This window comes from Arachis hypogaea, chromosome 3 (assembly GCF_003086295.3).
Source record: "Arachis hypogaea cultivar Tifrunner chromosome 3, arahy.Tifrunner.gnm2.J5K5, whole genome shotgun sequence".
Classification (NCBI taxonomy): domain Eukaryota; kingdom Viridiplantae; phylum Streptophyta; class Magnoliopsida; order Fabales; family Fabaceae; genus Arachis; species Arachis hypogaea.
This window is the reverse complement of record NC_092038.1, coordinates 67,335,871-67,352,955: the sequence shown is the minus strand read 5'-3', so window position 1 is coordinate 67,352,955 and position 17,085 is coordinate 67,335,871. Positions and strand designations below refer to the sequence as shown.

The 17,085-nt window shown below is 36.4% G+C and overlaps 3 protein-coding genes across 10 annotated transcripts; all 3 read right to left on the bottom strand.

Annotated features, from left to right (window-relative positions):
• Positions 1-401: 401 nt before the first annotated feature.
• Positions 402-7,963, bottom strand: LOC112790757 (U-box domain-containing protein 51). Of its 4 annotated transcripts, none has more exons than XM_025833295.3 (11): positions 7,272-7,950; positions 7,121-7,182; positions 6,853-6,928; positions 3,941-4,099; positions 3,665-3,783; positions 3,432-3,550; positions 2,784-3,098; positions 2,428-2,701; positions 2,247-2,348; positions 972-2,159; positions 402-877 (listed from the first exon to the last, which is right to left on the bottom strand). In XM_025833295.3, exons 1-11 carry the CDS (start codon positions 7,507-7,509, stop codon positions 755-757), a joined length of 2,775 nt encoding a protein of 924 aa, XP_025689080.1. In that variant the 5' UTR covers positions 7,510-7,950; the 3' UTR covers positions 402-754. The 4 variants fall into 4 exon arrangements, with proteins under 4 accessions (XP_025689080.1, XP_025689081.1, XP_072089166.1 ...); XM_025833296.3 differs by having other exon boundaries at positions 7,293-7,881; XM_072233065.1 differs by lacking the exon at positions 3,941-4,099 and having other exon boundaries at positions 7,293-7,963.
• Positions 7,964-9,382: 1,419 nt separating this feature from the next.
• On the bottom strand, positions 9,383-11,947 carry LOC112790758 (pollen receptor-like kinase 4). The gene is made up of 3 exons (XM_025833300.3): positions 11,093-11,947; positions 10,330-10,998; positions 9,383-10,241 (listed from the first exon to the last, which is right to left on the bottom strand). Exons 1-3 carry the CDS (start codon positions 11,757-11,759, stop codon positions 9,583-9,585), a joined length of 1,995 nt encoding a protein of 664 aa, XP_025689085.1. The 5' UTR covers positions 11,760-11,947; the 3' UTR covers positions 9,383-9,582.
• A 1,136-nt stretch (positions 11,948-13,083) lies between these two features.
• Positions 13,084-16,421, bottom strand: LOC112790759 (uncharacterized). 5 transcript variants are annotated; one of them, XR_011879960.1, is made up of 8 exons: positions 16,011-16,421; positions 15,593-15,774; positions 15,221-15,366; positions 14,898-14,989; positions 14,446-14,732; positions 13,998-14,188; positions 13,699-13,761; positions 13,084-13,569 (listed from the first exon to the last, which is right to left on the bottom strand). XR_011879960.1 is itself a non-coding variant. In XM_025833301.3 (8 exons), exons 1-8 carry the CDS (start codon positions 16,377-16,379, stop codon positions 13,378-13,380), a joined length of 1,392 nt encoding a protein of 463 aa, XP_025689086.1. In that variant the 5' UTR covers positions 16,380-16,413; the 3' UTR covers positions 13,084-13,377. The 5 variants fall into 5 exon arrangements, 2 of the variants coding, with proteins under 2 accessions (XP_025689086.1, XP_025689087.1); XR_011879959.1 differs by having other exon boundaries at positions 13,699-13,780; positions 16,011-16,413; XR_003196888.3 differs by having other exon boundaries at positions 13,699-13,780; positions 13,998-14,058; positions 16,011-16,413.
• Positions 16,422-17,085: the final 664 nt, after the last annotated feature.

The following is a 17,085-nucleotide window of genomic DNA, read 5'->3' as shown; positions in this document are numbered from 1 at the left end:
TTTTACGAAATAGTTCAAGATATTTCGTGCTATTATTGTTTGTCATTTGAAAATGATTTTACATGTACTTTTTAGATAATGGGACAGACAATTTTTTACCCAAACACATCAAATGAGAATTGTTACACTCTGTAATTTATCAGGTACCACTATTCTCCTTTATTTTTATTATATTTAATAGACAATTTTTAAATATATATTCTTTCTTTGTCTCGTACTAGTTCTATTACAGTTCCTAATGAAATTGGTATATTCACATTGAAAACTAACGTTCTTCGTTTGTACGTTTTTGAGTGCTATTCTAAGAGGCAAAATAAACTAGAACTTGAGTTAGAACTGGGTCTGTTGTTGTTAACGTTTAACTAGTGAAAGGTAACAGACTTATGTCTGAGTTGGTTAAGTGGGAGAATCTGTTGTTGATCATCATCATCATCAAAGAGTTAGTTACATGAGTCTATATATAGTTGCTGTCAATAACAGAAATATGCCAGAGTCAGCATAACTAACATAATAGCTTCTAATTTCTACAAGCTTTTATACACTTCTACATCTCTATTGTTAACGGGAAATTTCTTTGGTAAAGAATAAAGTTGATTGAAGAATGAATATTGTAACTAATCTTTTAAGGGAAGTGTGCATTTTACATGATATCTTTATTTTTTGAAAAAACAATAATCTTCACTCTTCCTTAAAAGGCATTCTTCATCATAGCATTACCTTGTTCAAATGGTTCAGATTATCAACTAGACCAGCTTTAAAAGCGCATGCCAAGTGTAACTTCCGCCTCAAGCCCGGAACTTTCAATTTTCTCGATTGAGGGCGTGCTTGAGAGGCTACTTTCAGAGATTTCAGAGAACGATTGAGTTTCACTGGTGTCCTACAAGAGATATATGTAACGTGATGAGATGAGATGAGTGTAATAATGTCTTATTATTAACGGAAAAAAACTATGATGAATATGAGAGACTGACTTGAAATAAGGAAGTTGTTGTAGAGCGAGAAGCGAATCCTGCGCCAACACCAAACATCATCATAGGCGTGTTTTCTTCAGCAAACTGTCTGAGCTTGTTTAACTCAGGCAATACAACTTTTGCAAGATCAGGTCTATCTTTTCTTTTCATCTCTGCACATCTGAGGCCAATCTTTGCAAAATGCAAGGCATGTTGAATTGGCCAGTCCTCAACAGCAGGGTCAAGCATTTCAGCAAAAGTGCCTCTCTGAATGGCTTTCGCAACCTGATGAGTCAAACCCATTGGTGACCTTGCAGTTATGATCTGAAGAAGCATGACTCCCAGTGAGTAAATATCAGACTTGACTCCAAGCATCCCTGTTTGCTGGTACTCAGGATCAATGTAGCAGAAAGTTCCTGCAGTTGATGTGAGTCTATATTGTGTGACAACGTCTGAAACCGAAGGAGGGACAAGCCTCGCTAACCCGACGTCACCAATCTTGCTCACCAGGTTGCGATCAAGCAAAATGTTTCCAGGTTTCAAGTCACGGTGCACCAGTGGCTCCGGCTTTGTCTGGTGGAGGAAAAGAAGGGCAGTTGCAATCTCTGCAGCAATTCGGAATCTTAACTGCCATGGGAGCACTGGTGCATTGCCTCTGTGGAACAGGCAATCGTCTAAGCTTCCATTAGCCATGTACTCGTACACTAGGCATCCAATCTCCGGACACGCTCCCAGCAGGAGAACCATGTGTGGATGCCTTATGCAGCTTAGCACCTCAATCTCTTGGTGAAACTGTGACCATCCTTGAGATGCATTTGTCTTAAGTACTTTGATTGCAACTAGTGTGTGATCTAGTTCACACTTATACACTGGCCCATAACCTCCTTCACCCACCTTGAGAGCGTTGGAGAAGCCTTTTGTCGCTGCTTCAATTTCCTCAACCGTGTATCTTCTATACCTCGCAGAACCCCCGTATAACAAACCCTCTCCCGACTGCTTTAGCTCCGCTTCTGCTCTCATTCTCATCCCACAATTCATTTTTTTCTTAGCTTCCAACTCTGCTATTTTTCTAGATACTTCCGCTGCATTCGAGGCTGCTCTACACTTTTCTTTCTCCTTAGTAGCTAATTCCAACTCTGCTTTTTCAGCAGTTTGCTCCCCGTGAAACTTCTTCCATTCTCGCATTTTCAAATTACGAAGCTCCAATGCCTGTTGGCGAATGTTGTCAATCAACTAGTTAGTTAGTTAGTTCTATATGTACTTTTGTAGATTGCATTTTTTTAACTAATAAGGTACCTTTTGCTTTGCTACCAAAGCCTCCCTGCATGCTGTGCTATACACATCCATTGACTGCTCAAGTTCTAGCTTAAGTCTTCTCATTTCAGTTTCCACTTCATCCTGTAATTCGAAATCAGAATGTTAAAACACATAAGGTTCAAGGTGCAAGGTTCAAGGTTCAAGAATTCAAGAATATGACCAAAATAGCTAGGCTTGATGATGCTCCACTGTCCTGTGAATTAAAAGAGTATCCGTCGCTAAAATTAGCTGTCTCTTGTGAAGTGAAAGCGCAGTCGAGAAGGTTAACTCCAAAGTCGGATCCCAAAGAAAGACGAGGGGGAGCTCCATCGTCCACACTTTCGTCATACAATGAAGAGAACAACTTATCAACCCCTGGCTTTCCATTCACGAATGAGATATCGCATTGAGTCATCGACGGTTCATATGGTTTGGCCTCTGGTCTACCAAGTTTGCTGAACAAGTTAACTAAGTTAGACCACTATTCCTCTCTTATTAATAAGTCTTAATAAGTCTTGAATCTTGATAGTTACTTACTTGATTGGGCTTGAGAAGTCCTCCAAGGACTGCCGTCCATGGTATCCAGGTTTCTCCAGTGGTCGTGGAGGGTGGTTGCGTGTCAGCCGCGAATCGAATCTTTCAGCACTGAAGAACTGAGACTCAGAGTAAGACTCAGACGGAGACGGAGACTGAGTAGAGTGCAGCGGCAATATGCTGTTACGGGGTCTAACAGTTAATTGAGCAGTTGCATATCTCACAGTTGAGATTTTTCCTTTGTTAATAACGTACACAGTGCAGAATGGTGGTGCCCCTTTCGATACTTGGTTTGGAACCTCCGCACCCCTGATTTTTCTGTCATATATATGCAGCAAATTCAACCATCAAAACATACCTCATGCTATCTACCTTTTTGCTATTAATAATAGAGTTTTATTTTATTTTATACAATTCTCCAATTATATTTATCTTTTTAAATGACTATTCACGTTATTAACTTAAAAAGTTGTTATTTTTTAAATGACCATCACTTATAAAATTACTTTAAATTTACAATGCATCCAAAATTAAACTTTCAATAATATATCGAGTTATTTTATAGTTGGATTAAGTATTAGTATTCCTATTATCTGTTAAGTAAATGTTTGGGTTAGTGAGCTGGGGAACGAAGAATAATCAAATGTATACTTGAGAAAGCTGCTCTTTGATGATCCAAGTACTAAAAGTTCAATGGAATATGATGTAATGCTATTTATTATCGCCTTAGGTATATCCGTGTCTTCCAGCAAGATTTCTTTGCATTGTATCTGTAGCCAATAATACAAGACAAAATTAATAATCAGCGAAAAAGAAAATGAAACGAGCATACAGATTATTCTTGAAAAATGGAAAAAAGAACAATAAACATCGATGGAACTAACATTTTTTCTATTGCAGAAGACACGAAATGAGCCGAAAAGCTCTTTGGTTTCATTCTCCATTTGTTGCCTGTATGCTCTTCCCAGATCATCGTCGCCATTAACGGGTAAAAGGTTTCCGTCTGCATGCACTCATAGAAATCATTAACGTGTGCATGCATGCTTGCTATAAAGAAATTGACAATGCAAGCTGTGAATGAAGTAATAACAAAGATATCACATGACATCAATTATCCAAACAATAACGCAGACACATAATAGCATATATATTATTATTACATGGTGAGCGAATGGAAGATGCTTGTTGTCTAACATGGATAAGTACGAGAACTTGGTCTTTTGGAAGAAGATTATCAACTGTCCATTTTGCTGCATCCTGGCTTGTTTTGTTGTTCTCAATCGCCACCGCCACCACCCGCCCTGCTGCTCCGATCTTCTCTGCTAACAACGACCTTGACATATTAACTTTTCTTTTTCTTTTCTTTCCTTTTCTTTCTGTAGCTTCGATTATATATCTCCTTACAAGATTATATTTCCTTTTATTAGATGATATTTTGTTACGTGCTTCCAAAATTAGTAAACATAGCGCACTGTGTTCCATCTAGTAGTTAAGTGTTTTACGCGTAAGCTGACCATATTCCATCATTCCTTCAACTTTATTCGTTCTGTTCTTATCTCTTTTTTATACTTGTACTGTTCAGTTTGTTATTGTATATGTGGCCTCAGTTCTTTCTTAAGTGGTGACGTTGTACGACAGCTGCACTAATTTTAACTCATTAATGCATGGTAGATCCAATATGAATTTCGATCCATGGTCAAAGTTTGTTGGATAAATTTTTATGTTTAATTATATAATTTTTAAGAAGTGGATATTGGTCTTCCAATTTTGACACCTTTATTCTCTGTTAAAAATATTTTTACATAATTACTTAAAAAGATTCCTGTAAAAATCAATGAAAGATTTTTTTCAATAATAAAATAAAAAAAATTCATATTTCTTCGAACATGATTTTTGGACTTTAATTCTCAAAATACAATTTTTTTTGTATTTAAATAAGTTTGTCGGACCTCATGAACTCTATAAAAATTGACAAGTTTACCTAATCCTCTTTGCCTAACGCCCGACGAACTCCCTTTAAATTTTTTTTAATTTCGCGTTTTTAATTCATTATCATCATTTCCAAATAGTATATAGATCTACAAATAGTATATAAGAATACACAAAAATACATAGACAACGAGCATGGCTTCTTCAAGGATTTTTTTAATTATAAATTAAAAAAAACCATATTTAACAATAGCATGGCTTCTTCAAAGATCTTTGTAAATCTATATATTATTTGGAGATAATGATAATGAATTAAAAACGCGAAATTCAACAAACTTAAAAGGAAGTTCGCTGGGGTTAGACAAACTCTATAAAATTTAGAGTTTCGCTGGAATCAGGCGAACTTGCCAAATTTTATAGTGTTCGCCAGGATCTGACGAACTTGTTTAAATGCCAAAAAAAATCTTATTTTGAGAATTAAAATCCAAAAATGATGTTTGAGGAAATATAATTTTTTTTATTTTATTATTGAAAAAAATCCAATCAATGAAAGTAGAATAGATATTATTATTTGTTAATATATGAAAGGGCGAACGGCAATATTTGTTCTCTAGTATAACTTTTATTTTATTTCTTTGAGTAAATTCTATGATTAATATACTTTCTATGCATTATTGTTGTAGTAATAACTAATAAACTTACCCCTAGAATAAAAAAAAATAAAAATAAAATTACCCCTGTTATACCCAATTCATCAAAATGAGAGATATTTACCACCATTAAATGATAGTCTCTTGTTATTTGTTAAGCCAAAAGTTAAAAAGTTTGAAAAATTAACCAACAGAAATTTAGCACATAAAAAAATCGAAACTTTTTATATTTAAAAAAATAATTATGGGAGGATTGATATTTTTAGTAAAAAATAGAAAATTAGTTAGTGTTGGCTTACATGTAAAACAAAGTATTTCATTACCTATTTAAACGTTTTTATCAACTAAATTTAATTAAATTAGTCTAAATTCATTAAAAATTACTCACACAATAAACACGTGAATTAAGTACTTCTTCACTAATTTTTTTTTATCGTCGTTATTTTTTGCTATTGCTTTTGCTGCGTTTTTTTTATTTCTTCTCCCCCTCTTTCTCTTCTATCTTTGTTAATGTTTGGCATAATTATTTAAAAAATTTGATTGATGGCCACAGTTCTTTATTTTAGTTTGCAAATAATTTGCTCATTATATATTAGGTAATGAATGTCTAAAACACTATAATGTATCATGTTCTTACAATATTTTTAATATTTTTTTTTCTATTTTTGATCTAACTATATTTATTAATTATAGATATTATTGCTGTCACTTATATATTATTTTTTTTAACAATTTATATTTTTAAATATTATTTTTATTAATTATAGATATTATTGCTGTCACTTATATATTATTTAATACATGATATCATAAATTATGAAAAGATAATGTTATTTTTAATTATTAAAATATTATATTTATATTTACAGTACATTCATTCTTGTACTATAGTATTTAAATTTGCTAAACATATATATTAAGTGATACATTTTTTTAAATACTAAAATATATAATATATTTATAATTTTATTTAAATTTAAGATTAATTTTTAATTTTTTATTAAATAATTTTTATATATAATTTTTTTATACATAATTTTTTCACTCCCTCCCAAGTCCCAACCATTTCTATAGATAAACAAAGGACTTCTCATTGTTATTGCACCATTTTATTATTTCATTCATTCACAATAAACAAGTTCTTTGAAATCCTGATTTTTCAGTGACAGAATAATAAAACCCAAAAGATATTGCAACCACAGATTGGTTTCACATGCAGCAACCGATAGCTAGGTAACAAAAAGGTATATTCCCAAAAATTGAATCTGGTACTCTTTTAGTAAATAACAGTCAGATTAGGACACTTAAGAACACAGTAAGAGGATTAGGCGATTCAACGAAAAAGAGCAAAATTAAGTGAGAAATATTGCACAACTAAGCTTTAATCTAAACAAAATATTATTTGGAAGATCCACAACAAACCATACAAAGTATTAAATCCAATAACAACAAAACGAGACAAATAAGTTGCATAAGCCAACGAAAACACTGACCAAAAATGTGGATAACTTGATTGACATCTCCAGCATAAGACTGAATGAATGGAATCTGCTGCAGCAGAAAAAAACTCTACAACAAGCAACATCAATAAAGGAGTTAATTTATATATCTCAATCCAGAAAAAGCAAGTGGATTCAAACAGCGAAAAACGAAAAGCTGAATGAACAGAGTTAAACTTGAAAATAATAAACAAATGAATCCGAGAATAAACAACATAAACAAAGAAGCACAAATCAATTTTGTTCAGATGAGAAGCCAAACCTTGCGAGTAACCTTGTTTTCAGGAACTTGGGGGTACTGCGGTTCTCTCCTTCCATCGGTTCCTTTCAATTGGAGAAGAGTAATAACAATTAAAAGCACAGATTTATTGTAATATTCAAAATAAATGATTAAATGATGATCGAAGATTTACTGAAAAAGCATGAACATGTACTCAACAGCGACGATGGCGACCACCGTGACGGCTCCCTCTCGCGTGTCCCCCTCCTCCGCGACGGCAACGGTTCTCGCGGCTCCCTCATCAGCAACCAGGAAGCACGACAGTGACTGACGCGACAGGAGCAGCTCCTCTTTCCCCTCCTCGGCGACGGCGAAGCGCGAAGCTCCTCCAGCGGCGGCGACGCATTTGGTGACGGCTCCTCCTCTCTCATCGTCGCACTCTCTCTCTCTCTCTCTCGGGTTTGACTCGACAGCGGCGGCGGGCTGGGCGCGACAGAGCTGGCAACAAGGCGGCGTCTCCTTCCTCGAGCTCTCCTCTTCCGCGTGGGTGAGGTGGTGCGTGTGTGTATTGTGTTGTGTGCGCTGGAGAGGGGAAAAGGGGGAGTGGGGATGCGGCGCTGTTGTGAGGGGAAAGGGGGCCCGTGTGGTGGATTTTAGGTTAGGGTTTGTTAATTAAAGAGGGGTAAGGTTAGTGTTCCGGAACAGGGAGTCCCGACGATGTTCTTCGAAGAGTTTCAGGATTCTAAGGAGAAAGAGATTTTGAAAGATGGTGTGCAATGTAATTAAGTAATTATATTATGTTCGAAATATTTTTGAAACGTGCCAAAAGAGTTGTAGGAAACGGCATTACCATAACAAAATGTTGTCATCACGCTTTTAAAGTGTACTTGTTTCTGTTTATAGTTATGCTTTTTAAGCGTGGTCAAATTTTGAATCAATTACCATTCTCATCAAAGCGTAACTATAGACTTCTTTTGCCACGCTTTTTAATCGTAGTAGCAAAAAAATGGCCAAATTTTTAATCAATCATCACTCACATAAAAGCGTGACCATTAACTATTTTTAGCCACGCTTTTAAAGCGTAGCAAAAAAAAAGCATGGTCATAAGCCTTTTTTCTTATAGGGAATTTAAACCTTGGTATAATCTCACATCTATTCAACTTGTCACGGGTGTTTAGCTTCCTTAGCATCACCATTCATATCAAAACCTCCACTCTCGGTGACACTATGTTACTCCATAGAAGCTTCATGAATTCAAGCCTATCTACATCTTCAAGCTTGATTTGATCTTCATAAAATACATGCAATACAAATTTCACGAGTATACTGTATCCACCAGATTTTTCAGGAGTCCAAGTCACCACATTCATATCACTATGCGACAGTCCCACCTTTGCTAACACTGACAACAATTCCTTATATATGTCGTCCTCCCAATTCCGGAGGGCTCTTTTCCATTGTATACTTACCAATTAATCTCCTCCCGAGTTTCACAATCACTAATTATACATTCTTTGTTTGCAGCAATCTGGAACAATCTTGGAAATCTTTCAGTCAATTTGTCTTTTTTTAACAAGTGTCTCCAAAATTTAGTTTTTCTCCTATCCCCAACCGCAATCCTCTGCCTGTCTTGGAAGCATTTCACCATTCTTTCATTTCTAGCCATAATACCCCTTATATCCGCCCATATACCACCATGCCCCTTATTCAATTGATATATCAAGAACTTATCCTCCTTCAAGTTTTTACACGAACTTATTATCTTTTATTAAAGTGGACATCTTTTTCTATCAAATCTCCACTACCACTTAATCTACCAGATTAATTTTTAATATATCAGATTAAGAGATACCATTGAAAAAAAATATAAGAAATTTTTTGTTTTATTACGTCCCCATGTCACTAATTTGTAGAAATTGTCACAGACTTATAAATTGTAATTTCATAGTCTTTTCTAAGAAGTATTTATTATTGGCATCTATTCAAATAAAGAGGCTAAAAACATTTTTTTAGAAAGATTTTTGTGTTAAAAATGTACTTGTTTGTTTAGTCATATTTTAAAAACAATATGACTTTTATAATATATCAAAATCAAACCTTACAATTTATTATCTAATAATAAAAAAAATATCTTTATATAAAGATAATTGTAAAAACTTCATGGTAGTATCCACCTTTATTATTATCTTTCTTTCGTTTAACGTGCGAAGAGCGTGACTTTAAATATCTTGGTTGATTATCTTGAATTCAAATCCATATAGAAACAAGAACCAAGCTTATAAAAAAATAGAAACAAGAATAAAATAATTGTAAATAATAATAATATTACAGGAAAGAAGACAAGCCTTTGTTGATGCAATATGGTATGTGCTACAACCTCCCCCCCAAATTCCTTGTCCCCGTATAATATTACATCCATCAATATCATGCATGAAGAACCAAAATAGAAAGCAGATAGAAAATCCAATCCATGCATGCATGCATTATTACTATATTGCATTGTTCTAGAAATTGATTTCACCAGACAAAGTCCTTGTAGACCCTACATCCGCATCATCAGCAACAGTGAAGAAATCATCTTCTTGATCCTTCTCTCTAATCTCTTCAATCTTCTCAACTGCTTCTTTCAAGTCCCACCTTTTCTCCAAATCCTCTTCACAACACGCCATCGCAATATTCAACAGCTTCACCATCTCTCCCTCACTGGTCTTGATCGCTCCCATTAACTCCTTATCAAAGACCTCCTTGGTCCATTCTTCTGGGGCAATGGAACGAACCCAACTTGCGAGACTCACCTCGCTCCCTTTACCCTGCTGCAAGAAATTCTCAGGGAACTTTCCAGTGAGAATCTCCAGGATCAAGATTCCAAGGCACCACACGTCAGTCTTCTTTGTGATTCTTCCATTGTTCAAGTACTCTGGGGACTTGTACACAACCATGATGTCCTTGGCGAGTTCCTGGTTTATAAGTGGGATCAATCCGTAGTCACAGAGGAGTGGCTCAAGAGATTCTGTTAGAAGAATATTGCAGGATTTAAGGTTTCCATGTGGTGCTATAAGGCTTGGCAAGTCCTTGAATAGATATTCAAGACCTTTGGTTATTCCTTTCACAATCTTCAACCTCGCTGGCCAATCAAGACTTTCTAGTCCAAGACTTTGGTACCCTAAAAATGACAAGAAGCACAAGATTAGAGAGGTTAATTTCAATCAATATAAAAAGTAATCTATGATGAAAAAGAATTTAATACATACCATGAAGGCGAACAGCCAAGCTTCCATTCTTAACTAAGTCAGTAACCAAGAGCTTCTCCTCCTTTCTGTAGTAGTAAGCCACAAGAGGAAGCAGATTTGGGTGATTCAACCTTCCAATCCTTCTCATGTGTTCATGGAACTCGTCCCTTCCTACATTGTTCATCTGCTTGTACCTCTTCACCACTATCATTTGCCCTTTGGGTAGAGAAGCCTTGTATGAAGAACTGAAACATCCACTTCCCATGATCTCAGCCGAAGCTCTCAGCAAATCGTGCAGCTCGAATTTCTCTCCGTCTTCCCTTATGAACGACAACTTCATGTGATCCCCTCCTCTTCTGCTGTGGTTGGAGCTTACCGATCTAATTGACCTGCTTCTGATCTCATTCCCAAATTGGTTTGATTTCCCTTTCCTCAGTTGCGGTGCGCCTATTTCTTGACTCTCCATCGATGATTCTGTTTCTCGTTTTTTCGCTTGTTTCCTACGGTAAAAAAGGATGAACATTACTACTGCAATCACTATCAATGCCACCACCACAGCTACGACAACCACAACAATGCTCATGGTTGTGTGCTTCCTCTTGTCGTCGTTATTCTGATTCTGATTCTGATTCTGGTCTTGGTTCTGGTTCTTACATTCTCCCAAAGGCGGTCCACATAACTCTTCATTACCTGCAATTCACGCATACATATTAAGAGTTTTAACATCCTCATCTCATAACTAATAATCATAGACATGCATGCAAACTAGCATATTCTCTATTACCAGAAAAGGAAGCAGAGGGCATCTTGGACATGGAATCTGGAATTGGGCCTTGCAACTTGTTGTTTGCGAAGCTAAGTGAGGTCAATGAAGTCTGTGGCAAGTTGGGAACAGGCCCAGTAAATTGATTGCCATCCAACTTCAACTCCATAAGCTTTGGCAATTTGGTCAGAGAACCTTCCGGAATAGGACCCGTAAGCTTATTGTTTGACAAATAGATTTTCTTCAACCATACCATGCCTTGGAAGGCGTTGTCCGGAAGAACACCAGAAAACTTATTGTTTGAAAGGTATACCGACCTCAAACCGTTTAGCTTGTTGATTTGTGGCATTGGACCCTCAAGTTCATTATTCATGAAACTTATGGTTCTAAGATTTGGTAAACCCTTGAGAGAATCGATATCAATGACACCCTTGAGCCCCATACCCTCAAGCTGCAGCCCGGTTACTACCCCATTATTGCAAAGAACACCTTTCCAGTTTGCTTTTCTACCTGAACACGGAGTCGTAGATGGTGTCCATGAAGATAACTCTTTGGTGTGTAATTTATCCTTCACGGCGAGGAGCAGTTCCGATTCTGTGGCTCCGTGAGAGGGAACAACAACAACACCGCACACTACGAGAACAATGGATATTGTGATGCAATAAGAGCTACAAACAGTGAATGCCATTAATTAATTAACGAAGACGGGGAGAAGGAGAAGAAGAGCCGGTAGGCACGCACACGCGCACTAGGGGCGGCGTGCGCCCTCGAGGAGGGACTGTGTGGCAGTGATGGAAGAGAAGAGGTATAACAATGGGTCAGTCTAGAGGGGGAGAAAGAAGGAATGACGATTTGGAAGGTGGACAAGTTTTGAATGCATTGAAGTTGAAGGGTGAGAATGAGAATAGGAGATGGAGACGGTGTGTTAATTCAGAGTGATGTTGATCGACATGTTGACCAAGTCTTCCATCTTTTTGTTTTTGAGAATTACCCGGCCAACCCTTTATATGTCACAGGGACTACAACACTTTTTTCCAATGCAATACCCTATTTTTAACGATTTCTGCTGACTCCACCTTGACCATACCATAAAACAACACATAATCCTACCTGCACTCCCTTGTCCACTTAATAACAACATTGTGTCTAAACCAACTTCCACCCTGGTGGATAACAGAATGCGTCGTTTCACGTAACTGTATGCTATTGCTATGTTATATTATTTTACGATGATACACGGAAATCTATGTTTACACATGCTATGTTCAGAAGTCGTTTAGCTTTGCCGCTGTTTTCTGTTCATAGTTCGGTAGAAAGAAGATTCAAGTACATTCTATCCAATTACAAAGATGAAGGAAGTTGACAGGTACCTGGAATAACAAAAACAGACAATCTTATGGGCAAGGGCGGGCCCTCTGCTTTGCTTAACACACTCAGGCTTGTCATCATTCCAAATCATCAAAGTCAAGGATGTTGTTCTTATCTTATCTATGCCAAACAAATTACTCTTGTAGATAATTTGTATTTTTGCTTTAAATTTGTCACTCTAATTTTATAACTTAAAATAATGTAAAATAATATAATTTACTGCTAATTGCATACTCTTAAACATAACAAATTTAATTTATCACATAATCTATATTAATAGAAACTCTAAGAACTCAACCATTTTTAATTTGACCAGTACAAATATTAAATTGTCTTCAATAAATAAATTTTAATTTATGTATATAAATTTTAAAAAATATAAATACAAATTATATTGATTTATATGTACAAATTTTAGTAAATATAAATATAAATTATATGTTTCTTGTTTGTAAACAACTGTAAATATGAGTGCAAACATCACGTAACATTGTTCTATTTATATATCATTGTTAAATAACATAACCTATAAATATTGCATGAATTATTTTTAATTAATTATTTATTTATTTTGTTAACGTATAAGCTACTTTTCTATTTAAATATACTAACAAATTTATCTATAAAATTCAATGGCATTAGTATAATTCAATTCAAATCATTATATATTTCAAATTGGTTGGACTTGTGACACTGATGATCCAAACTGAATCATCGTTAAATGTATCATAAATCATAATTACGGGAGCCGTTTTACTTTTACTCACAAAATGATAAAATGTTAAAAGATTAAATTGAAAAACACTATAAAAATTCAGCCCGGGAATAAGGGTAATGAATTTAGGTATAAGGGTAATAGTATACCGGGGACATATATCTATAAGGCTAATGAATTTGTTTCCATTAAATGAAAGATTCGACGACTTGGGGAAAAAGGTCTACTCTTTGGGGACGAAGCATTTTGTGCCGTCAAATTCTGTATACCCTACATCAACTAGACATAGTCCATCAGGGGGTGCTGGTGGAGCAGTGGCACGCCGGCACGTGGCATCCATGAGCTGCAGCAAGGCATCATCTTCAGCACCAGCAGCAGCTTCTCTAATTGAGGTTGCCACAAGGACTCGAACCATCTACAAAATATGACGAATATAAACTAACACTGTTTACCCGTAGGGAGGAGCCCACCGGGGGGGAATGAAACAAAGATAAAAATACTGTGAGACTTTTACTCTAACCAAAGAAAGAGCAAAAATAGTTACCTTGCGTAAAAAGCGATTAGCTACCAGCTCAACGCACATAACCCGTGTTTCTTCATTGTAGTCCTATCAATATAAAGCGAAACTAAAAAATAGCGAGAGTAGGAAGAGCAATAAATCTTCAAAATGTTTAAATGACACAAAAGAAAAACATGGGAATGCATATTCATTAAGCTTTTCAAAAAGTAAAACACCTCAGACGAAATAAATACAGTCATGGCAAATGGCAACCAAAGTAGTATAAATAGGATCGAAAAATGAATCACAAATTCACAGAGATTCTAAAACTGATATTGACTTACAGTAGCCAGTCTTATCTCCATAGCTCTCGCATGGTAAAGAAAACACTCAGTTGGTGGACCTCTGAACAGAATGACAGTTTATGGTCAATTCAGGGGAAGTAAAGCCACCCTTATGAATGTCTTTTGAGCACCAAGGAAATATGCAGGTGGACTAGCTAATCCTTGAGTGCTCCCTGTTCAAACATACTATTCTATGTTCCCAAAAACAAGAAAAGAGGAAGTCTTGTAAAAGAAGAGAACCTCATATTTTCCTCTGAGAAAAGCATACAAAATATAAAATGGATTCATACATAGTCCCAACTCCCAACTTAAAAAAAAAACCATCACATATTCTCCCCCTTCCTTTTTGCTACGTATAAATCTCTTGGAATAAACGATCATGGATAAAGTTCAATAGAAGATAACTAAATTGCTAAAAGATATTAAAATTTACGCAGCAGGTTCTTACTCATTTCTTGAAGCTTTTGTATCACGGGCAAACATCTTGTAGGATAACAATTTTCCTTCTAATTGTCGCAGAAGCCGGTTTACCTTTCTTACACTGAACACATAAGATTTCTGTTCACTTTCTAGCTCATCCTTGTTGGCAGAATCATGAATACCATTACATCCGTTATTGGCACATAAGTCCTCATTTCCACCACTTTGGTCCATGTAGTCTCCATCAGTGAGAGGGAAAATATAAAGGTAACGTCTCCATTTGGCTGAGAAATTAGGATGAAAGGCACGGGATACCTACAATAAGTCACAATATTTCCGTTGTGAGATTAATTGTTCCTTAAATAGCAGAGAATTCAACCTGCAAGACATGTTTCCATTTTGTTTGTTCACTTTTGGACAAGGTAATTGATATTTCCATCAAAACATTAGCTACACATTGCAGCTTAAAAAGAATACTACCTCAGAAACTGATATGACCCTAAGTTTTCCGGGTGCTGCACTATTGATTGCATCCTCAACCTCTCTTGGTTTAACATCCTTCCTCCAAGTATCTGCAGGTAATGAGGGGAAACAGGCTTGAAAATGACAAATCCTAATAATGCTACAAAGGATCCTCCCGTTCCCCAACCATCCATGTACAAGCCCAGAAGAAATGCCAAAAAAAAAAAATATATGTAACTTCTACAGACATTTCCATTCCTTTCAAGGCATGCCAACTATATACGACCATGGAAAAACAACCTAAATAATTTGACCCCCTCCAGTCATCAGAAATTACTTACAGAAAGAACAGACTTGTTGAAGTGCTGTCACCCCTTTGTCAGTACGACCTGCAACAATAGCACAGCCTTCAACAGGCAAACCTTTGTCCTTGAGCAGTTGAGTTTTCTTTTCATCAACAAATTTGCCAAGTGAACCTTCTACTATACTGCATTGAGAAAAGAGTACACGAGCAAGAAGTGGATTAGTTAACTAAACAAATTCAGAAAGATAATTCAGTAAAACATACTTTTAACATGGAATTAAAAGAACAAGTAATAGGTCATGGATTTGTCAAAGACATCATACTAATGTACAAAAGAGAGTGAATTTTGTAACGATAAAGCCCAATTTGCTCATTTCTTAAGTCCGTAATAAGGGGGAAATGCTCTTGCCTTTGAACGGTACTCAATCCTGGTTGCTTTTGCCACCCATCAAAAGAAGCCCCGTGGTATGAAAGAACAATTTTGAAAGTTACTCTTGCCCACCTTCCATGGCGATCTTCGGATGAAACACTTTCCAACTCAGTCTCATCAGAAAGTGCTGGAATTCCAGGATCATTATGACCAAGAACTGTCTGTTAGAAAGTCATAAATCAAGAACAATAAACACACAAATACTTGAATATAATCAATCGCGCATACATAATCATGCATGATCTTCAAGCAGCACATAGCATCAAAGCGTATCAAACCTCAAACGACACCAATGTTGACAATGCAAGAGGTTTTATCACTAAACAGCAGCAACTAAACTTTGCAATGCATTGCATCCAAAGTGGAAGGATTAAAATGAGAATCTAAGATGAAGCACCTGAGGGCCAAAAAGAATTGAAAAAGAGTGGGTGCCACGAACAATATTGAGATAAAAATCGTTGACTGGGTGCCAGGGCCTTGCATACATGAATTGGAAGCTCTCCCTAGCGGTCCATCTGACGTATTTTGAGGGAAGGGTATGGTTGTAGTGCACGTGACTTTCAATCTCTACTTCGCTGTGCTTATCCTTATTCATATCCATATCCATCTGGTGCTTGGGGCGTCGATGTCGATGTCGATGTCGATGTCGATGCAGCAGGGTTCTGTGGACGGTTATGGTGGTGGTTATAAATCGCCGTCGGAAGGGTTTTCCCGGAGATGTGTGAAAAGGAATGAAAATAGATGTGTATTTGACAATAGCACTCATCCAGGGACAGTTACAGACTTACAGTACTAAGTTACTAACATTCTTCAGTGAGGTGGGAAGAGTAAATTCTATAGTAGTCCCGAGATCGGTGCCGTGCACTAAAATTGTCTATGAAATTTTAATTGCACCAATTACGTTTTTTGAGATTGAAAACACTGTATCATAATAGTTCTTGACCCGTTTTTCATTAACGGCGCACTGACGTGGTTTGATGACGTGAACCTTTAGTGACACGTGTCATCTCATAGTTTGGTCACGTGTAATGGTATAATGACGTATCGGTCAACGACACGTAGCATGTTGACGTGGATGGATATGCCACGTGTCACAATGCTATTTTGTCACGTGTCAGATTATGCCATGTGTCGCAATATTATTTGTCTACGTGTTATTCATTATGCCATCGTTACATGTGCACCAAATTGATCCCTTTGCATCAAATGACTTATTTTAGTTTCTGAAATTGAATGTTATGCACCAAATTAGTCCCTTTATTAGTTTTTTCTTATTTATTTATAAATTTAAAATTCTCATTATATATAATTTTAATTTGGGCCCCGCTACACATACAAGCAAATAACGCATACAATCCTTACAAGTTGGCCCAACTCAGGTTTAATCCACGCGCACTCCCTCCCTTTAAATGGAGCGTCAATTTCACGCGCGTCACTCGAACGATTACGCTTCGAAAAAACCGCTCGTTATG